This window comes from Anas platyrhynchos, chromosome 1 (genome assembly GCF_047663525.1).
Source record: "Anas platyrhynchos isolate ZD024472 breed Pekin duck chromosome 1, IASCAAS_PekinDuck_T2T, whole genome shotgun sequence".
Classification (NCBI taxonomy): domain Eukaryota; kingdom Metazoa; phylum Chordata; class Aves; order Anseriformes; family Anatidae; genus Anas; species Anas platyrhynchos.
This window is the reverse complement of record NC_092587.1, coordinates 126,795,949-126,820,125: the sequence shown is the minus strand read 5'-3', so window position 1 is coordinate 126,820,125 and position 24,177 is coordinate 126,795,949. Positions and strand designations below refer to the sequence as shown.

At 38.9% G+C, this 24,177-nt stretch overlaps 1 protein-coding gene across 6 annotated transcripts in view; it reads right to left on the bottom strand.

Annotated features, from left to right (window-relative positions):
• The window catches only part of SH3KBP1 (SH3 domain containing kinase binding protein 1), a 218,007-nt gene that overhangs the window by 21,344 nt on the left and 172,486 nt on the right, over positions 1 to 24,177 (bottom strand). For all 6 annotated transcript variants that reach the window (XM_072028785.1, XM_072028793.1, XM_038172908.2 and 3 more), the window contains 4 exons: positions 12,652 to 12,753; positions 10,469 to 10,520; positions 6,584 to 6,664; positions 3,625 to 3,787 (listed from right to left, as the gene is read on the bottom strand). In XM_072028785.1, coding sequence (XP_071884886.1) covers positions 3,625 to 3,787; positions 6,584 to 6,664; positions 10,469 to 10,520; positions 12,652 to 12,753 — 398 coding nt within the window. The remainder of the gene's footprint in view (positions 1 to 3,624; positions 3,788 to 6,583; positions 6,665 to 10,468; positions 10,521 to 12,651; positions 12,754 to 24,177) is intronic.

Genomic DNA, 24,177 nt, shown 5'->3' with positions numbered 1-24,177 from the left:
AAGGTACCAGAATTGTGGGTAAAATCCAGACCAACCCAGGCAGATGTGCATTTCTATGAGCAGCAATTATCCATTGACAGTAAAATACAGTGTGAACTCCTAAGTCTCATTGATTTTTAATTTATCTCTGCTTTGGTGCCATAATCTCATGCCTGAATCTTGTGATAGCTCATGAGCAAAACACAAAGTACCTGGAAACCCTATTTCAGACTCCAGGAAGGTAAAGAGTCCAAAAATGTGTGTAAAAACCAGAGGAGGTCACAGATTAAATGAATCTAATTAAACACGGTGGTAGGGTGACAAGACTTCTAAGAACAAAAAAGATGGACAGCCAGTTTATGACCTGAAAACCAATGTTCAATGCAATCATCAATTTGGCAGGCAGTCTGCAGTGGGAAGGTGGAAGCAACACACTGCTGGAACCATGGCTTCATTACTGAGATGATAAATAAGGTTATTCCAAGTGATCTGTCTCATCAATTAATTTTTCTATCTTTGGCCTCTCACTTACACAAAAATGTATACACACACATATATATATGCATATTTATTTGCAAATATATAAGAAGCAACATACTTTCTTGGCTGACACGGCAATGAGCATCTGACTGCTACTCTGTTTTGCACACATGTACATGCATTTCCCAGCTAACTGAGAGCAACATGTGAGTTGGAACTGCTTTAAGCAATTATGTGAGTGTTGTTTTGGAGGAGATTCTTAGGATGGTGTGATTTAAGACTGAAAATCACAACATTTACCATTTGACTACAGAAGATACCAAGATATATGACATCACCAAAAAAACCCAAACCTAACTCTATTGTCAAAAGAATCAACAGGCTCCTTATGTCAATCCACTCTCCTTCTGCTAGGGAATGAGTGGAGCCACCCCTTCCTGGTCACAGCATCTCCCTCCCTCTGCTCGTGCCCATGCAGATAGGCTGTCAGCTCAATCGGCCAGCTGATCAGCCTGACAGAAAATAGAAGCCCCCTTGCAAAGTGATTAATTGCCATCTGGAGCAACTCTCTGACCCATATGGATGAAGGTCTGCACAAATGCTGGTGCTAACAGAAGGGAGGCTGCAAGAATGGGCTGCCAGGAGAGGAAACCTGCCCCTTCCAGCAGCAGCAGGACAGACTCAGCTTGGTTTAGAGGGATGGTGAAAATGCACTTGCTGTAGGTCTTTTAGGGCTTGTCTGCTCCAGGTAATTGACTCCTCAGTAAACTGTGTAATCACATGTACATCTAAATAAGCTGTGCAGCCTTTGGAGAAAATTGACAGCTATTCTCTGCCTCACATGTTCTTCACCTCTCCTATTGCCCTTGAAGTCCTAACCTGCCTCGAAGGAAGAAGGATTATATTTAAATGGAAAAACAATCATTACCACAAAAAGTCAGTGAGATGCATGAGATGTAAGGCACTTACACAGAACAGAAAAAAAAAAAAAAAAAGAGCCCTCCTTTGCTAACCAGCAGCAATGGAAATCTCAGGGGACTCACTTTATAAATCTACAGCAGTTTTTCCCCCTAGGGTCAGCAAAAATTCTGCTGGTTCTATTTTTATTCTAATTGCCTGAGGTCTATCGGCTTCTGGAAATGGATACCAGGAGGTCTTAAAAATATTTGCTATCTTATTAAATTGAAACGATTTTTTTTTTTTTTTTAAAAAAAAGCTTCATTAAAGTGCCTTTCATCTGAGCTTCACATTTCTTAATTATTCAAGTAACTCAAAGTCTATTCCATGGATTATTTCATTATGTGAACTTTCTGCCCTCTTCCTACAAGACATTCCTGCAAGTTAAAGCTTACCAGGCAGAACAGCTATATGAGATAAATCTGTTAATTTGAATTAGCTGATACAGCAGCTCAGAGTGAAAATGTTAGCTCTCACTTTAAAAACCACCTTGTCTTCTAAAGTTTTAATCTAATTACTGTTACAAATAAAACTATTTCAAATATGATATTAAGTAAAAAGAAGGAAGTATTTTTTCTGTGCTAGATATAACAGTATTTGGACAAATAACAATGAAATTGTTACTGTTCAGATCTGCCTTTTCACTTAGTTAACATGAAAACTGAAATATGCATGAAAAAGTATGCATGGTTTATTTCCTTATAAAGTTTGGAGTTAGAAAACAGAGCAGTAAAACACTCACCCACAACTCTAGGTAAAATAATGCTTAAAATATTCCAGGCAAAAGGTAGAACAAAAGAGTAACTGCCCTGTCACATGCCCAGCCAGCGAACTGAACACTAGGATATGTATGGGTGCTGCCAAGAAGACATCACTTAGCTAAATGTAAAGGCCAGAGTAAACACTTGTTTTTTCAGGCATGCCCAAGCAATCAGCAGGTGTGGACTACGTTGTGGAAAATCTGGGCAAGCATGCTCAAAGCCAAGGAGTCCAGAGAAGCTGTGGCAGGAGCACATGGATAGAAGCGTAAGCTCTCAGAGATGCACAGCCAAAGCACTTCAATATAATGAAACTGGCAGCACAAGGCAGGCACGGGTTCTTTATTTTATGTGTCTCAGATTTCATGCCGAGAGCATTTGTTTAATGAGCCATATGTAGAGGAATGAGGGGAATTGATGCCTACGATTTCTGTTTTATTCCACTCTACCCTATACTCCAATCTGGTACTTAATCCACTATCAGTATATTTGAACTCCACTAGTTCCACGGCAGCTAATTGTTCTAACAGTTCAGTAGTAAAATTATTTCTATGTCTACATTGTACTATTTCTGCAAGATACGCAGCTTGCCTATTTTTCTTTTTTCTTTCTTTCTTTTTTTTTTTTTTTTCCTTTTCTGTTTTTCACCCATTTCTACCCACTATGCATAGAGGTAGTCCACAGTGCACAGCCCAGAAGCTGATGACCATCATGTAGCCATCTAGACTTAATTAGGATTACAGGTGAGGCTTCTAACTTCTACAGCCTCTGCTTTTCCCGGCTCTGGCAGAGATTAAATGTATCCAACAGCTGTGTCTGCAAGCCCAGTTTCTCAGTGCTCCTCAAAGGCTGCAACCACCTCTGATTAAGAGCATTGTGTAACTACTGAATAACAACCGACATTAGAAAATAAATCACTTGATAACAGTTTTCTGCAGCAGCATCAGCTTGTAGGACTTTCTATGAAGACACACGTATTGTACTAAAAACTGATCTACAGTGATCTAGGAAAACAGACTGAAACCAAGCTGACAGTACTTGAAATGTGCATTGTTTAACCCTGTTCGTCAGTACAAACCAAGCTTCTGCACTGACTTTGTGCTCTGGCTAAGATGGAACAATTGGGTAGATTAAATAAATCAAAATCAGCACAAGAGACTTATGTAGATGTTTCTCACATATTCTTCATTGGAAACTGTGACATTTCAGTAAGAGTGTGTTCAGCAGTAGAAATGAACTAGCAGTAACCATGCTAAAATTGTAATTGTTGAGGAGATGGTCATGATGCAGCCAGATGACTAGAAGGCTTTTTTCTTTTTAATTATTATTATTAAATACAGTTTACTGTGAAACAAACAGTGACATTAACTGCAAAATTAAAATTCTATAAACGTCTTTGTTTTTTTTTTCCCATTAATCCCAAAAGCACTGGACAGATGAGAAACAATACCTTGTATGAGTCACAGGCACAACTGGTCTTTCTGGCCGTCTTGGGGGCAAGGTACCAGGTCTATTCACAGAGTTTGCTTTGGGTGGCCGAGGTTTCTTCGGAGGTATAGCAGGAACTGAAGGCTTCTGCAAGTCTAACTGTTTTTGCTCTCTCTCTGGTCTTTCTTTAAATCAATTATTTCCAGAAAAAAAAGAACACAGACATTATTAAGTGGAATTAATTTGCACTCAGAAGTCTATAATTAAACAAGAACTCTTCAACTGTAGATGTACCATATACAAAGAACAAGCTTATCTCCTTTCCTCTTCTGCTCTAAATCGTTCTTTATTTAAAATAAAATGTGTACCACAAATCAGTTTGCACAGACTGCATGTTCTGCGTGTAATTCCTCGTGTCTGAAATGTTTGTGCAGCATCTGAATGTGAATAGCAGTTTTGATTTTAGTAACCCACTGGTTTTGCAGTGTATGTGAAAAGAATATCAAGAAATTACATACCATGTGGAACAAGTTCCCATGAGTAGAACTTATATCAAATTCTGTTATGAGACCAATATTAAGTTAGAAGGTCAAGAACAAAGATAATAATGCTGGATTTTCTTAATATCTATTGAATAACCAAAAGAAATATGATTTTGGGGGGGGGAGAGGAGGGAGGGGAGGAAGCGTGTTTCATGTGAACTACAGGTAAATGAAAATACAATCATTAAAATCTAGAAATATTTGGAAAAATGTAAACTCCTCTGAAAAATCAGACTTTCTATTTAGTCTTTTAAACAAACTTAAGTGCTGAATTTTTCAGTTTCCCAATTCAAAAGTGGATCATGTGCAGAACAGATTATGCATAGTTAGGTGCCACAACACTTAGATGCAGTGCCAAATGTGCAACATCTGTATGTCAAGTACATTATGCTTTAATAACTGTGATTAATATGCTCTGAATTTGCAATACAAAACAAACATAGAAGAAACTAAACACATTTGTCACGCCATAGGAAACCTGCTTCTTCTTAAGGAAAGGACAAAAATCTCAAAGGGACCAAAGTCTCACCCCCTGTGTCATAATGTGTCAACACCCCACTTCCCTTGATAATACTGTCCATGACACGTTGTGAATATTACACCTTTGGATACACCTAACAGGTACTGGGAATGTACTTAATTGGGAAGGTACTGGGTATTACTTAATTGGGAAGGTACTGGGTATTACTTAATGGGCTTAGGTTTCCTTCTGAAGGGATTATGGAATAAATCAACAGAAACTTGTCTTTCCTGAGAATACTAGCAGAAATACTGAAATAAAATGGTAGCATAATGCTATTTGTTGTCTGCCTTTAAGAAAGAAACAGCATTCAGACACCTAGGGATTAACTTATTGCTCTGCTTCTTAAGTCATCCAAACACTATACACCATATGCACACATACGTGGTGATATAACAGTGCAGGAACGTATAAGTCAATTGCTAGGTAATCTTGTCAAGATGTAAAAGTATGTGGTATCTACAGCACGTATTTAAGAATCAGAGTTGAGCCCAAAGCACAATCCACATTAGATTTGGAATAGTCCAGGAAGTGATTGTTGCTCACAGGCACACACCCTTTTTTAGTACACTTACACGTGTCAACACACAATCATTGGGTCCTCTGCAACACTGAAGCTTTCCAGTGCATTGTGTAATTTTTACACACTTATTCCCATGAGCATATATAGCGTGTCAGTGCCTAAGAATCTATACTATGTATTAGGGCTGGGCTAGGCAGTGCACCAGCACACAGCTTAAAGGAAGTTCCCATGCTCAATCGTACTGCCACAACACCTTGAACAATTCCCATCACTCCCCAGTACTTCAGAAATGTAGACATGACTCCTTTTGCCTCAACATTTAGAAAAATTACAGCTATTTATACTGGGGGACAGTGATATATTTAAATGTCCACAATTTTTACAGTTGGTTTTGTAAATCCAAAATGGAAAGCAAAGGGTTTTATTGATAAGATAACCACAAGAAGTAATGTACATTACCAAAAATAAACATATGTAGACAGAAATGCTAAAACACCTGTCAGATCACTATTTATCCAGAAAGAGCTTTCGGTGCAGCCTGAATGTTCTGGCACTAAATTATAAGTGCATATTATACATTTAGTCATGTGCATACACATGCCTTTTAAAAGACTGCAAGTTCAAATACTTCAAAGTTAAGAAATCCCATAATTAAACTTGTCTGTGCAATCTAATAGTCCACTTAAATGTATGAAACTTGACACCATCTTCAGTTAGGCATCAATGTAACTATTTTCCCCAAACTACTCAGAATGCACCATGAACACAGTGAAACAACTACAGCTTGTCACTGCTTGATGTGGTACAATGAAACAATAAAGCTTTGCTCTGTGTGGTACTATGCCTCACTTCTTGCAATGTTAAAAAACCTGGCTTTGAAGACTTTATTTTATTATTTTATTTCTTCACAGCCTTGCCTATGACATTTTTGGCAATGATAATGGGGTGATTCATAGGCTCTAATGACTATATCTTTACAAAACCCCACTGTGATGCAGAAAAGCAGGGTTGATGGTTTTTGACTAGAAAACCAAGGCTTACAGAAGTTAAGAAAAAAAATATGCACTAATCTGGGGTCTCGTGCTTGATTGAGGACCTGGGTTTTAATGAGCTCAGAGCTTTAGAAAGCATTTTTTGTACTGAGAGCGTATCTCCCCTTGACGTCAGTTGAGGCTGTAATCACTCACCACCTCTGGATTGGTACAACTCAATACCCTGAATCTAGCCTAGAAACAACAGTGTGATCCTTTCCAAAATGCATATAATCAGAGAGGTGCTAGACTGGGTAATAAACAACCTAACAATGTATGTAATGAAAACTAACTGCTGAGGGACTAGGCTGTGAGGATGTGTCATCACATGTACCCTGTCTCTCTGCAGAGAGCAAATTTCATACCTTTTTCTTCTGTTCGATTAGGAAGACATTCTGGCCTTTCGGGTGGCACCTTTTTGACTTCATGCTTTCGATCTGTGGTACCTGTCAAAGAATGGAGAATTTGCAATTCTGAGCAAGCCAACAAGCTACCATATAAGGCCACACAAGATTTAATTTTGCAGCTTCTTAGGCTTTTTTTTTTTAGTCTCCTACTTTAAGAAATTCTTGCTAAAACTGAACATAAATCTAGTTTCAAATATTTGATTATACCATAAAGGACAGAAAACCAATTAATGTTTTCACATTCAAGTTCACACTTTCCAAAGACTAGAAATCAACGAAGTAGGAAATTTCAGACCGTTCTGTGGAAAAAAAAATCACTACAGATTTTTAAATGTGGACAGATATTTAAAATTTGTAGCCCTTTAACTTTGTAGACATACTTGACTGAAGAGCAATTCAACAGTGAGGAAAATCATTAGGATTAACCCAATTAGTTGGGCATTTCTGCCAAAAGAATGCTTAATATAGATGGATACAAAGTTTTACTTTACTTTAAGTTAAAAAAAATAAAAATACTCCATTATACCTCTAATACTAGTCATTCAATTCCACACATTAGAGGGATGGGAACACCAGTACCAGCAGTACTCTGTTACTATTTTATGTGACAGCTTTTGGCCTAGAGGTATAAACTTCTGCCTTTTTCTGCCTCTGTACTAGATACCCTGACATACTGACTTCTGTTGCTCTGAAGAGTATGAGAACTAGAGAGAAGATTTTGCAAAACTTTCCTGGCACACGCAAGATGTAATCTCCTAGTCCCCATATTATAAGAAATGCTTTACTGGATATTGGCTTCACCGTGTTGGCTAACCACTAGGTGCTAATGCCATTTCAGCTTAGCAGTGTAGAAAACCGCTTTAGGTAACACTATTAGCATTTCAATAAAAATTGCAGTAGGTGACATCCAAGAAAAGCAAAGGAGGCAGGGAACGCAAGGCATTTTTTGCCTCAGTCTATGCTATGCAGTTCTCAAATACATTTACATTTTCTGGATGTGCAGTCATAACTCTCTTCTGCAGCTGGTTCCTAGAAATCAGTACTCAACAGCACAAATTGCTCATCAGTGGTGATTATCGACCATTGTTTCTTTATATAACTGCACTGTTGGACAGGCAACAACCTATCATGTCAAAAAAAAATAAAATTCTGAATTGCCATAAAACTGTTTAACTCCTGAGAGGAACTCTTGATAGAAACCAATTTAAGCCTTTCTAAAGACGAGTTAGGCAAAGCACGAGTCAACTTCTTCATAACCTTACACATACTAGTGGGTTCAAGGAAAAAATGACGCAAAGCTATATACCTAATTACAGTAAGATTAGTGGTCATCGTTAACACACAGAGGTCGCATCTAAAACAATGGACCTACAGGCACCTATAGGCTTCTAGGCACAGGTGTGCTCCCCACCTGGGTTGTCACCCCATATTAATCAGTTCCCAGGCAGGCACCATGAACCTGGCTTAGCTGCTTGGAGAAGGTCACCTGCAAGGAAACTCCACACAAGCCCCCAGAGGCACTGGAGGAGAATTCCTACCCTTCAGTCTAGATGCAGTGATGCTGCTTACCCCAGATACCCAGTGAAGTGCCTGCTGTTTTTCCATGACTACGTAAGAAACTCATGCCCTTAACTTTGGTTGCCCAGCTTTCACACCTTACTTTACAAAGTGTCCCAACAAAGATGGCCCTGGCAAGTCTACTGCTGTGTATAATTTGGAAATACAGCTAAACTTTCCACTATACTATAATACAAACTAGACATGTCCCTTATATGTGCAGGACTTGTACTGCAAAGACCAGTTCTAATTCTCTGCCATGACTTATGCTCTGCATTAGAATATATTGATATTTAATTATTTAGACTGCAATTGACAGTTCTCACTTTATTCAGCATACTATTACTAGTTAAATATGCAGAAACCTTACTGGAAATTATTATGTACCATCAACAGTAAAGCCCGCAATGGGGATGTGGTAAAATACAGTGTCACCTTGGTAAAGTGACAGTTTGACACAGAGGATATCAGGATGGTAACAAACACAGGATGATTTTCACCTCTAAATACATATCAGAAGAAACTCCTGTGCATAAACTGTCAGGACTAGTCAAAGACTGAGTATGAAAACAAAGAACAGAGGTAGTCTTGGCTGCTGTATCCATTTTTACTTCTGAAAAGGGGCACATTACCCTGCTGTGGTGGCACAGCTAATGCCTTGGATATAAATAGGAAAAAAAAAAAAAAAGCTGAAAGCATAATTATCTAATTTTACATCAGAGAAATATGAGAGGAGTATGGATTGAAAGAAATATAACTTTTTATAGAGTGTTTCCAAAACGTGCACCAGGCAGTAACTTCAGTTCTCTCACACATCTTTAATATGCAGCCACCACTAGATGGCAAGGTTACTCTGCTCTCTTTTGACACACTGTCAGATCAATGGCCTTGAAATCAAATCTATGCTTTTGGAATTTCAGGACAGTGAGAGGAACAAACCATGGGTGCCAATAAGGAAACCAAATATTTATAGTCGTGATTGTGTAGTCAAAGAACTGCTTGACAAAATCAAACCATTTAAATTATAACCTATTGATTCTCAGCAAATTGTACTGTGGTGTAACTTGTTTACTCTGTTAATGACTGGGTCAAGACTGTAGGAGAGGGAAATTTACTTTTTAAGCCAGTCAGAGATGGAACTGACCACGTAGACAGAAAAAAAAAATCTGACTAGATTGGCTGTGCTTGTTTTTTTTTGTGTGTATTTCTTTTTTCCTAATGCATGCCAGCAGTGGGGGAAATGCTAGTGCTGCTGCAGAATTTTAACAAATTAATGGGGGTTAAGGGATTAAAGAATTCTAGACATAGTTATGTTTCCACTACAACTGCAACACCAATGAAAACTTTGAGTGCATCCCATGCCTCGTGATTTTACATGAACGGAATAGGAATTCAGTTTCTGAGGTCAGACCTGTCAAGGGTGTAGATACTTCAACTGTTTCTGAGTTCCATGGAAAATATAAATCATGCACATTTAAGAAGAAATCATGTAGATTTTTGTATTGAGAGGTCATTTTAAAACTACAAATAAAAGTGGTTTCAGCTCTAAATATTGAGACACAACTCAGTTTAACCTACTCCAAAAACAGCTTTACTAACACTCAGACATTTGGAAAACCTAACCAGCCCCTTAATACATCTGCAACACAATTACCTACGTAACCAGATTCAGATAATACCTTCTATATTTATGTTTGTAAAGTACTGAAAAAACAGGAATCTAACTATAGCATAGACCCTGGAGACAGACAGCTGGCTCCAGCATTCCTGCAGGTTTGCACGACTTAGATTGAAACTCAGATGGAGCCACTGAATTATAGCCAAGTTCTCTAACACTGTCTTAGGTATGGAAAAAAATCTCTTGAGAATAGATCAGATCTACAGGTGTAAAATGAATGTGGTTTCATACTGCAGGTATGATTAGGCTCCAGCATTTTTGGGTCTATATGGCAGACATTCACACCATCAACTTGAGTGAATAAATGGAACTGAAGAATTTCTAATAACTAAAGTATCAGGCTTGCTACCAACTAACAAGAGATAAAATACATTATAAAATACATGTTAAAATGTGCAGATGGTTGCCTGCAGAACATTTAAAGAGCACTCAGCAGTCTTTTGGGGCTATCTCATCTATTTGCAATTTGATTCTGATTATTACTTGTTATCTATACACCTGCTGTACATGAATTTTGACATACATGGATTCTATCTAAATTTGAATACATTTGCTTAGACTGAGATGTGCTCACTGGTATGTGCTGCACAGAATTGGCTGTAACTTACCTGATCCTTGTTTGATGACAGGAGCTGATGGAGGTGGTGGTTTCTTCGGTCTCTAAAATTTAATAACAGAAGAAAAGAGATCACTTCAAAATGCCTGTGAATCTCATTCACACAAAGGTTGGATGTAATCACAGACTGCTTAACATTAAGAATTACAAGACTTGAGAATACAGACCTGTCACAGAGGTACCCAAAATAACTCCATACAATGCATTTTAAGAGAGAAAATAGCATTAACAAATTAATCTTTCTATTCTTGCAATTGAAACATCCTGCTGGAGGAGAAAAGAGTTCAGCTTATGTGCCTGAAGATCAGAGCACATAGTGTGCTCTTTGATTTACTGAATAAACCTATTCCTGAGTTCACTACCTGAATTGTCATCTACATTTACTCCCTCCCTATACCTCATTTCTTTATCCAGCTAGGTTTTTTTTTCCCTCTCACTCTATGTCCCTGCTTTGTAGTTTTGATTCCTTCTTGTCCAACCAGTCCATTTCCTTTCTGTGGACTTCACTTCTAGACTGTTTCCGTCACCTTGGGACTGTCAATGGGGCTGGGCTTGAACTATTCCAGAAAAAAATACCAAAAAAGTGTTGGATCTTCAGCATCAACTCTTTCAATCCACCACCATTGTGAGCCAAACCCCCAGCTGGTGTAGCCTGGGACTAAGCAGTGAACAGAAGAGACCTGGGGTCAACCATGTGAGGGAAAGAAACAGGATGGGAAAACTGAGGACTGAATAAAGAGACAGGGAAAGATCCCGAGCTTTTGTTCAACAAGCAGAACTACTGCAACGCATATTCTTTCAGACTATGGGATGGAATCCAAGGTTTCTGGATCATATCAGAAAATACCTGGCAAAACCTCTGGAAAAAATATCCATTTCCTTCCCTTTTAGTGCTGTTTCAAGCAAAGAAAGACAGTCTATAGTTCTACCAGTTACTTACTCGCATGGCCAGATCTATGTCATTCCTAAAATCAATAAAATTTTATTATCAATTTTTACAGCAAACCTCGCTGAAATTTCTACGTGCCTGAATATTTAATTTATTCTAGAAATTAAATTCATCATAATCTAAAGAGTAAAAATACTTAAAGACATCCTTTTTCTTCTTTTTATTTTAGAATAAATTTCACCACCAAAGAAAATGGGTAAGAGTGAAGTTTCTGTTTTCCATATTACAATTCGAGGTCTCACTATGTCTTAAGGTTTATGATTTCTGCCTCTTTTGGATATCACTTTCTTTTATTACTAGGCCTAAAGCTAGAATATACATTCTGATATGAAATTGCATGCTAATCTCCAACAGTTTTTGCTGCTTTTCTACCGTCATTTTTAATAATTATCGTGTTAGCTTCTGTGAGTTGTTTAATAGTTCTTTCATTAAGCTTTCCAAGTTATTTAATTTTTGCCTCTGGCATCCAATTTTATTGCCAAAGACCGAAGCTGAGTGTCAGTAAGTCTTGGTTTTATCACAGAAGGCTTACATTGTCACTGTGAAATACTCATCAAAAGCCTGATTGAAAGCTCATAATATCACACTGATGACTGAAAAGGTTCCTAAAAATGGAATGGACTTTTTGGGGAAGAAATCCATTCCTTTCCTTCAGGAAGCTGCAAGATTTCTAAATATTGTTTGGCAAATAACAACTCTGTTGCTTTCAAATAACCAGAGGCTGAAAAGGCTTTTCTGGAGATTTTGTATCTTCCTTTTTAATAATTCTGAGAGAGGTAAAGGACCATGTCTCTGAGATACCAAAAGCTCACTGTTGTCTTTCAAATCTCACAGCTAAAGTTTCACCCTCTTCTTTCTGCAGGAGTGCTTTGCTGCTGGCAAAACAGGATATTCTACTGCAGTAACAAAGGAGAGAAGCTGGTAATTCTGATCATCCCTGCATCACCTGACTTGGCAAATTACACTGGGATCACCAGTTTCTCTCTCTCAAACTTAAGACATGGGACAGAGGGTTTTCAGGACAACGTAGTGAAGGCTGACTGGATAGGCCAACCACATACATGCTCTTCACAGATGCTGAGTAACTCAGAAATTCGTTTCCTTTAACATTTTTTTTTGTTATTAGCTTGCAAATAAAACTTGTCTAAATCACATACCTGAAACAGAATTTCAATTCCAGTTCCCTTCTTCATTCTACAGTGAAACCGAAAGAATACATTGCTTACCTCTTTTTCAAAATCAGAAGGAAGAAGCTTGACAAAGTTATCTGGAAACACTCCTCGTCTGCCATTCAGTTCTCCTTCCCACCAACCTACATCAATGCAATCCTACAAAACAGGAAAATAAAATGCAAAACACAATGTGCTTGGATGCTGAACAGATTTGTGTGCTGAAGTGCTCTTTTGCATAATGTCCTGCCTTTTTGCTAGAACATGACAATTTAGTGGAGTGCCAGGTTAACAGGGTAATCTACCAGATAAAAACTTCAGTAATCACCCTGCATTACATTATCATACGGAGCAGCTAGGGAAGAACAATAAACATGCTGTAAGAGCTCAAGAGCTTGTCTGTGTCTAAAGCAAAACACTATTTCAGCATTTGATCTGTTAAGCCAGTAAGCATTTTGAGCATGTATGGCACTACTTCTCTGTGACTTCGTTTCAGAGAAAGACAATAACTTAATTAAACATCACACATCCCAAGAGGTAATAAAGCTCATTCATTTGCCACACTTTCAAGAAAACCTTGACACATTGGAATTACTCCTGAAGTTATTAAATTTGATCACCGTCCAATTAAGAAGGCATTACACGCCTGAACACTGCGAAGCACCATTTTTTTCTGTGGCATTTTTCAGCAACACAATGTCGCGGGCATGGCAAAACCATGCACAGCTAAGTACTCGCAATAAAAAAAGTGAACCTAAATCTTCATATGGCTCAGAACCATGCAGTAAATATTGCACATCTGAAACGTGAGGGGAAGGGAAAACCCACAGACAGTACACGGGCTGGTCATGACAACAACTCAGTAGGAATCTCCCCATTCTACGACAGGGAGCACTAACCAGAGTTGGATTTGCAGCTGGATCCCACACGATCAGGCTACATCAGCCTCAAGCAATTGCTGTAATCCCTTCCACAGCTACAGATCTGGTCTGACCAAACCGTATGCACCAGCCAGGTACATCCAGCTGTCCTGGAGGCAGAGCCACACTGAGTGGCTCAGAGTACAACATGCTGGATGCTACTATGCTAACATTTCTCATCCAGCCCTATGGAAATTCTCCGAGATTTAATGAAGTGGTTTTGCTTTTCAGAAATCACATTTCAGCACTGTTCAGAAGAGATCAGTTGCAATTTAGCAGCTCTGTTCTCTGAGTACTCAGTGGTACTGACATAGGTCTAACAGTCCTGGCTTGGGGCATGGTCACTGTTCCACACATTCACCGTGGTGAGGATTTTCCATCACTCCCTGCTGCAGAAATGGAGCAGGTCTTTCCCTGCAAAGACCTTATGTGGGCTGTGGAAAAAAGCATGGTGATGTGCAAAAGCTGGCTCATTACAAGACAATTGCCTTCTTGCTTTTCCATAAAGTGAGAAAGAAAGAAAACTCCGTGCATCTGGAACAGAGGGGCAGGCAGAAACAGAGTGGTGCAGATACAAGGAAAGGAGGCAGGTGGGCAGGTAGTTTAGGCAGAAGGGAGAGGCAACAACATGCAGTAAGTAATTATACAGGTTTTTACAGAGAACAAAGCTAGAAAAATTGGACAGAAGCAAAAGAAATAGGCCAAATTCTACAAGCCTCACATATGCTATGAGGCAATATCCCTTCAGAAACAGCACTGGATGAAGGGGTCCAGAATATTCACATGCTTGTGGTATAAAAACAGCTGTAGAAACACAAATGAAGTCATGTCTTGACACTTTATCTACACAATTTGTGAAGCTGTATCTGTTGTGCAGTACCTGTGAACACTCTAGAGTTTAAATGCCACTTGCTCAGATCATTGTTGTAGCCATATATAAAAGGTAACTGCACGTTAAATATTCATTGAAAGACAGATCTGAACTTATTTTTCAAGGTGAATATGCTATGTGAGCAAATACTTCAGAAAATGGCTACTCTGATCTTCATTTCATCATCTTCCTAGGAAAAAAATCATAGCACTCTTTCACAACTTAAAAAAGCTTTGAAGAAAAATACTTACAAAGCTTGTACACACTGCAGAAGCACAGAAGGAAAAGCTATGAGGAAACAGTAATACTTTGTGTAGAGAAAGCAAGCAGTATTTAAATAGGGGAGAGGATCCACTACAAAAATCAAAATATGAACAGTCAGTAAAATATTGCATGATAATACATGCATGCAAGATGATCTTATCATCGTTATATTTCCATGGTATCGTTTGGTTCAGCTGCTACAGGGATACACAACAACACAAGTTGACTTAATGAGGTATACTTAATGCCAGGAGAATTCTTTAAAATATTGCTCACAGTGACTGTGCGTGTTGGTATCTTTCTGTAAGTTATAATCATAGAATATCTAGCGCTGGAAAGGACCCAAAAGGATCACACATAAAATGCATAACACATTTGATGATATTTGAAAGAAAACAGACTAGCATTAAGGAAGAGCACAGCTTTTATGTTTATTTATTTATTTTTTTTTAATTTTCTTCTCTTCAAGGCTTTTTATTTAGCTTAATTAGATCACTTCACCACCTGGCAATATGTGCTGACTAAACAAGAGAGATAAATATCATGTTTTCTCGTATCACATCTGTTTAAGGTATGTACTTTTTTTTCCTTCATATCTCCGTATTTTACTCTGATGTAATGTGTTCCTGATCTACAAAAGCAGGCACTGAACTTTCATTCTCTTTCTGGTTGTTTTTGTCTCGTGTTTAATCCCTGTTTGTCTCCTGCATTCTCCCTGTTCTTTAGCAGGGTGGCCTTCCCCAAGGACACTTATCCCTTCCAGACCATCACAGTTATTTAGGAGATATTTATCAGTTTGGTTAGACTGTCAAAGCTTTGTTAGTGAACTGATCCTCAACTTGCTGATGTTTCCAAATATCTGCTGAGTGAACACAGCGCTCCACGAAGGACTGAGCTAATCAGCCAGTCATGCATGGCACAGGCAGGCTGTGTGCAGGCTTTTACCCTTACCTCAGCCAGCACCCCTCATTCCTGATGTGCAGGAGCCCTCCCACTTGGCTGTCCCACTTGTGCAGCCCAGCAAGTAGGGCACTCAACTGCTCTGTTACGTGGCATGTCTTGTGATGCCCTCTGCACCCTACCATACCATCCTGAAATCACCAAATGATACCCAGTTTAGATTTTTAAAAATGTTAATAATAAACCAAGCTTCTGGACATGAAAAGTTTGTGCTTCTACTCACAATATAGCCTAGAGCCAGCTAGTAACCCTGGCTAAACAATGTACGACATCATGTCTTTTTTTTTTTAGATTGGATTTTTTTTCCTCTTAGGAAACACAAATTTTACTCCTGTTTCTTCATTTTAGTAGCACACATGCATTTTGTACTCCGTACTTTTCTTAGAGTTTATTTGTTTTCATGAAAAACTGCTTGTGTTTCATGCTCATTAATCCAGAACAGCTGCACGTTTGCTTTTTTCTTTTTTCCATCTTGTCACTTGGGCTTGTGCAGCCAATCACCACACATGATTTTCCTACATCAGTAAATTGTTAGGCAGTTTCTCTTTAATTAAGCAAGCTCTGGAATCCTACATCCAATGCTGACAGCAGGTACATCTTCATCATGAGAGCCTACCGTATGAGGACACCTGAGCTGGAGCTGCAACAAGCTGCCTCATGCACTAACAAATGACATCAGAGCCCTGAAGCACCGTGAAGGAGCTGTGATCAGAACCACATGGCTGGCTGTCAACATCGAGCAAAAGCAACTCCAACAGTTCTAGGTCCTTGTCAGCCACGCAGTCCTAATCACGCTGTCTTTTTTTAAATATAGCTTCGTGTGTTCAATGTTGGCAAAACGGCTGTCATCTCAAAATTTAGATTTTACACAAAAGCCACCAAGCTATTACAACCCAGTAACACATTCCAAAATTTATTAACGAAGTGGATCCCTCCTTTATCTCCATGTTATTCTACCAGACTCATAACAGCATAGACAGATAAAAATCAGATGCTGAAATGTCCCAGAAGTTCTATGAAAAAATGCATTCCAATTACTTAAAATGCATCTTAGTTTAAGAAAAAAAAAAAAAAAAAGAGATTAAGAAAATTACAAAACTGAAAAGTAAGAAATTACAAAAAAGATGAAATTGTATCTGGTAGATACTATAGTTCATGCAAGGTAGGTGGTAGCCAGGCCAGCATTTATCTACACTAAAAATTGGCTTCTACCAAAAGCCTGAGTCGGAGACTATATTCATGTCCAAGGCAGCGACAGTGCAATCAAATACCTTACAGAAATCCACTGACAATTACAGCTGACAGGTCTGTTTTCATTGTTCAGGCTGAGGCAGATGCATGACATAAGGAAAACAAAAAATTTAGTGGGAAATTTTAGCATTTTCTCATTGGAACACAAATCTTCATTGTACCTTCATTTCTAGTTCAAAAATATTGTCTCTGACAAATGTAATTCAACTGACTTTGAAGAATGAAATAAAAGGAGGGAGTGGAGGCAAAAATGAAAGAAGGATGGAAAGTTCTTCTACTGAAGAATCAAAATCCATTCTAATTCCAAACCCCTTAGATCACTAATTAGTGCTAGTAAATTAAATACATTGGATTTGGGATTTATTAGCAAAATTCATCTTGTGATAAGTATTAGGGTGAAGAATTGGAAAAACATAGTCATAAAAAAAGAAGTGTTGAGGATTTTTTGAGGAGGAATTTCTAAATTTCATAAGAAACAAATGTTACACAAAATGTAAGGTAATAAAAATGTCAAACTGACCTGGAATTCTTAAGGAAGTCAGAAAAAAATGTAAGAAAAAAGGGTAATCATAGGAGAAATGGCAACTACCAGAAAAGCAGAATACAACTGGCTTTTGTCAACATGTTGCCAACAATTTTAAGGGCATACACAGATGAACTTAAAAAAAGAAAAAACAGTCCTTTTCTTGACATGAAGAATAAGAGGAGAAAATAGCCTTCAAATAATTAGAAGCTAGTCAGGCAAGCTATGAAGAAAATTGCAAGAGGGATTTATTTATTTATTTATTTTTCCAGAAGAGAATATTAAACTAACAGAAAATAAAAAACCACAATCCTCAAACCAACAATAAGACAAGAACACAGCCCCAGTCTGAAGTTTAAGTCTGTGGTGACTAAAAGTGCAATGGGAGAGAGGAGAGGAGAGGCATGACTAGAGAGATCAGACAAAGCAGTGAACATATATTTTAATATGAAAGCAAAGACCTTTTGGTCTGCTATTTGGAGTACCAATTTTTTCACACTATTCATGAATATAAGTGAAATACAGTGAAATATGTAAGTAGAGTCAACAGCATAAGATCATGGCTTAGTATGCCTTCAGGAACTGTGACAATCCTGTAGAAAGTCTCATGCTGGCTAATATAACCTAGAAAAGTCACACTTTTTCCTCTTATATGTGGACGGATCCTGACACTGCTTGGTCTCTTACACATACGGTACGTGTGTGTATCTCACACCAACAGGTTTGTTTGGCAGCACAACGGCTGCTACTGTACCAGAAAAAACCCTGTGCTATTTCTTCCCCCGGTGGTCTCAGTTGAACTGGAAAAAAGCAGAAGCTGGTGGAGATTGAACACAAAGCCGCAGCAGAAGGCTCCATAATACCATATAACCTTACAAATACTCTGCACAGATGCAGCTGTATCTAGATCCACACCACTGACAAGAGGCTGTCCCCCTCCATCTGCCTGACTAAGGAGTACAGGCAAGTGTAGGGCAAGAATGCAAACTTTCCCTCAGTCAGTTACCATCACCATTTTTCCTTGGTGTTCCAAGTTGACAGCAGGGGTTGGTGAGACAGAGCTGTCAGTCCCCTGCTTGCTCGATATTCAGTTTAGTAGCTGAGACCACGTTCAAAGCTATGAAATCAGAAGCAGGAGATTCATGCCCAGCAGGCTGCAAGCCCCTCTCAGGCAGACCTGTTCTCCAGCCTGACATGGGCAGATGTGGTGCCACCCAGACGTGACTGAAATTGCCCTCTCTGAGACTCTCACATCTTCACAGTCCCTTCCCCCTGCTCCAAGTGGGCAGGACATTCAGATATTGCAAAGACCGAGGTTATTTCACTTCATATAAAGCCACCCCTTCAAAATTAGTTGCCACAGATGGGCTGGTTCCCAGTCCCCAGTGCTGTGCTATAGGCCACAGCCAGTGAAAAGACGACAAGGACAACCAACCCTTTCCCTGCAAACAGAAAGCAGCGCTCCTGCTTGTGAACGCTCTTGTAATATAAATTCACAATATGGATTTTCAAATTTGTTTTGCTAGGAGTCAATAATGCACTGTACTTTAAATGTCAGGCACACGGAACTATCTTTTCTTCCAAGTACCGTGCTTTATTTTACTTATTTTTTCTCCACTTATAGCCACTCAAAGGAGAGTTACTGTGTGCTATGAGACCGTTCTTAATCTCTTAAATAAAAAGCAGTAGCTACTTGGCTGTGTGCTCAGTTGTAATTATAGTTTTTCTCTTGCCTAGGCACAGAAGCCCACTGGACTTGCTGCTAGGTCTCTGCCGAAGCTGGCTGTAAATGCCTGGAGATTGCTCTTTCCAATGTCATCGGCTGCCTCGTACTAGCGGGGAGCCTACCGACAGCTGAGCAGCCTCTGCAGCTGTTCTAAAATCAGGGCCTGAGCAAGGGGCTGCCTACACAACCTATTCAGCCCCTCCACAGAGTACAGCACCAGCACATTTGGCAGTGCACTGGGGAGCACGAAAGGTTTGTGGGAGATGGAGAAACAACTTCACTGCCAGGCAGGCATCCACTGCTCCAGCCACATTTTTTCATTTATTTGAGGGTGCGAAGATGTTTCCTGCCTTTTCCTCCAAAGCAAGCAGCTCTTCAGGCAGGCACCAACTCCCTCATCTCTCACCACCTTTGAATTACCAAACGTTTCAGGGAGCGCCACATCCCCGACTTCATCTCTTCCCTCCCCAGCTTATCTCCTGGGCTGCCCCTAGCTAAGGAAAAGGCTTTTATTTGTAAAAGCAAATGAGGTCTTCCCTGTTCCCCAAGGTCCCAAAGCAAAGTAACAAGCTATGTATTTATTTTCTCCCCTATGCATGCCTATAGCTGCAGCTGTGTAAACCCACAAGGAAATAAATCTGAAAAAGGCTGATCTCTTCATTGGTAAACAGGACTCTTTTTTTTTTTTTCTGAGGGAGCAGACCATTTCACAGGCTGGCCTGCTGAACACGCTGCTGCTTTGTAGTGCAAAACTAAAACATGAAGCCATCCTGTAAACATCAATCCATAACTGCTCAATATTTCAGCCTTTCTGATTAAAAGCTTTTGATAAATAAACCTTTGATTTCATCGGTCTAGCTAGGACAGAAAGCAGTGCCAAGAACAAGAACAGCAGCTCCTCTGAAAAGGTAGCTGCAAAGCATGTCCTGTGGTATGGGTACTCTGGCAGTGCTTAAACCAGAAAGTCTTCTGCCCAAGCAAACAGATGTACTTGCATGTATAGTCATCATCTACAGACATCTAAAAAATTGGCCTACAAGAATTACCTTTTTTACTTAAGATTTATATGTTACTATGCTTAAAATATACAATTGGCAAGCTAAGATTACAAACTAAAAATTACAGACTATTCAGAGTACTGAGAGAGAGGCAACACAACAGTGCAGGGTTTGAAAAAGCAAAATCCTCATGGTAGGATACCAGAGTTTCACAGAAATCTCACCAGAATACACAGTTCCTTGCATGAAAACAAGAAAAAAATCCCAGCAGTTGGCAATTGTCATTTGTCAAATGTCTGTTTTCCTTCTGCCCTTGCATAGTTGGTTCTCATCAAGAAGAATGTTGAGCTTATAAAATCCCATTATTCAGAAAGCCATGAATATCTCTTACGCTTGTACTGAGAGCTTTCATGTGTCAGCTCTGCTGTGCTGGCAGCCGCACATTACATTATTACCACCCTCATTGTAAGTGTCTTTTCAGCAGCATTTCCCACAATTGATAGCCAACCTCGTAATTTAAAGAAAAAACAAAACACCTTTGAGTTTAAGGTGAACAGATGTGTCTATAGCACCTTTCAAGACACTCCGTATACTCAAATATATATATGTGTGTGTATATATATATATATATAATGTGCAAAGACTTCTGAATTTGAGGATTAAAGACCTCGTAGCAAACCAAATCTAAGAGCCAAGCTGGCTGCCATTCCCTGCGCCCACGCAGAGCAGCAGTGGCACAGCGCTGCTGCCTGCCTCCGGGGACCAAAAGGTCCCAGCTCTCACAGGCACGGGAGAAGGCTACAGAAAGAGCTCTGTAATTTTGAAAGCTGGTGTCTGACATCACTGGGCAAAAACAGTTATGTGCAGGGAAATTTCTAGTTTTTATTTTTAACCCGTTAATGAGCAACTGCCTAGATTTAAGTAGACGGAAAATTTTCAGTGAAAACAAGCGTCAAAGATCAGCCTTATTTTGGTAACTTTGAAATGAGCTAATCAAAACCTGACCTCACATTGCATCAGATATTCATTAATGCAATTTTAATTTGGGGAAAACAATAAAATCATGTTGAAACGGAGTGAAAAAAAAAAGCAGTTTAGTAACATTTAGGAATTGTTCTTTAAAATTTCTTACATTTTATTGTACAATTCTAATGCTGAAATGAAGGCATATCACTCTTGAAATCCACTTTTATTCTGGAAAGTCAGAAAATAATTTATTTTAGTCTTTATAAATTCTCATAAAACTTGCTAAAACACCTGTGAGTGAAGGAAAGCATCTCTCCTGAGTCTTAACATGACACCCATCTTGTGCTGCTACCTAAGACTGTATGGGAATATGATCAAGCTTTGTTATTTACTAAACCCAGTTACCAGGAATGAGACCTTACAGTATCATGCAACAGTTTGTTAAATATTTTTGAACCTGGCTATGATTTAAAGCATCTGGTTAGTAACTAAGTACTCCTAAACAGAAATATTATTTTAAAATTTGGCGATATGGCAGAATGAATCGCTCAACACCTACCTAATCCAAAATCATTTAGATGACAGAGACAGTCCAACAGACAATAAATTAATCTTCTGAGGCAGTCCTGGAGAGCACCCATTTTCCCCTTATATGCACTTTCTCCCAAATATTCATAGATTATGAAATAATGGGAGAAAAGTACAAGGAGAAATCTCCCAGCCTGACTCTGTTTGGCCCATAACCCAAAGCAATTTATTCTGCTCAGGTCCTCAGCCTGCACTCCAGAAGATCCAAATCCTTCCCAGCTCCTACCAGCTCTCCTGCCCAAGCAGCAGGGAACTGGACATGCAGTAAGGGCACCTTTTAAAGCTTCAAACAGGAGAATTTTTCTGTATTCATAAGCACTATGGCTCTACTAAGAATTTACCGTGTCAACATCATACGGAAGGAAATAGGAGAGACTGTCAAAAATTAGACATTATTTCAGCAGTGGTTATACTGTCTTCCCAGACAGTGGTTTTTACTGGAAAGCCCAACAAGAAGATACCTCTCTAGGAGACATATTCTGTCCAAGAATTGGCCTGAGTTGTTGGACTCTGCAAAGGAGAAATTGGCTGAGAATAAAGAATGACCTGCAATGTACAGGACCTCAGAGCAGAGCATCCGACAGACCATATTTTGGCTGTTAAATCCATTTTAGGCTAGATCTAACCTTTTGACTTTAAACTCTGTGAGTAAATAGTTTAATCAGTAACAAAGCTGAATTGCTTTGATGAAATACTTGTGCAAACAGAAAAAAATTACACCGCTCATTGAACAAAACAATCTCTTCTGGGGATTCACTTCACTTGCAATGTTCAGTCAGCAGAATATCATGGAGAAATAAATATGAGCCAGATCATAAAACTCTGGCCCTCCAGTACTCAAAATAACACTGAATTAGCTACCACAAACATGAAAGGAGGTACTAGTAACAGACAAAATACATACCTCTGATACTCTGATAAGCCTAGATATTTATATAATTATAAATATTTACATAATTATATTTTTGCATTTAGAAAGGTTAGAAAACTATTGAACAAATCATTTGAAGGATTAATTTATTGCCATTACTTGCTTACGACAAAGACATCTTAGAAACAGGGTCCTAATTATCATCATTAATTACTTGGCACTGTATGTGCATATTTACTTTCCCTTTAAATGATTCTCCTTATTCTGACAAGGTTGGACTTGAGATAAAACCATCAAGTCAGCAGGTGAACCCAACACACAGCATGAAAGAAAGGATGAATCTAAGCAGTGAGTCTTAACGCCTGCATTGTGAGCAATAATCAGAGTTTTGCAGACGCCTTGGTATGTCAGTGATATCTTTCATAAGCACAAGGCAGAAAAAAAAATTCTCTCCCTTTTTATCTTAAAATATGTCACCTTTTCAGATTAGCTTGGCTGTATTAAAAAATGCTAACAAATAAAGCTAACTCTTTTTAGATGATGCAAATCTCGAAGCGTTACATGCATGGGGGATCCTGTCACTTCACCTACATAGCTTGGCATGAACTTCCATTTGTCAAAATTCAAATGTGGTGCTTTTGAGGAACAATACAAGCCCTTCCTTTGAAAACACTGCTGTAGCACTGCAATCAATGATAACAAGAATAGGAAGAAAGAACATCAGTGCATACTTATAGAAAAAAATATATATAACCTAACAAGAACATTTAAGTGCTGGTTGCTGCCCTCCCCAGCAATAATCTCTAACTTTGTAGTTTATTTACATGTTCAGCACAAAAATCAGTGTTTCGATAATATTTCTAAAGATACCAGTGAACTGTAAGCTGCATCTGGTACCTTATTGAATATACTGACAACCCTCAAGTAAGGTCTCTACACTGACCTTACTTAATGCTCCATTTTTAAATACAGTATTGAAGAAATGCTGCAAGATATGAATAAGTGTTAAGAGTTTATTTTAAGCATTTAAAAATCTTGGCCAAGGACAAGGTTCAGGCAAGAATTAAAATGAGAGAACAATTACTCACAGTGTTTTCCCTATAACTCACTGAGTATATCAAATCATTTTAGATAATGAATGTATTTAGTCAACCATTAGCATCCCTACAAATTTTATATAACACACACGCGGAAACGTTCGTACTTCCACACAATGACCCCAAACACTTGCCACACATGTTAGCAGCATGTCAAAAGGGCCTCATTGTGCAGGACCTAGTCCAGCTACCATCCCACATGGCACCATGACCTGAAACCCAGCAAAAGTTCCCAACCTTCTTATTCCCTTTAGATTCAAATCTTATGACCCATGCCAACTCATCTGCGCCTGCGTGTCCAGTGACCAAGGCAGCCAGATGCAAGGGCAAAGGGAAGGAGCAGACCCGTGCCCTTCAGCAGCAGCCTACCATTAATCATGTCAGATGGCACCCTCACCATGCACTAGTCGCAAAATTATTTCCTGTAGGAAATCAGCAGCTTTGGTACAAGCAGATTCCTTAATCAGCTGAGGGTGAGGGATGTCCTGGGGGAGAAACTGGTGCTGAGCACAGTGTCGAGGGCAAGGAACAGAAAGCAGATGTGGTAT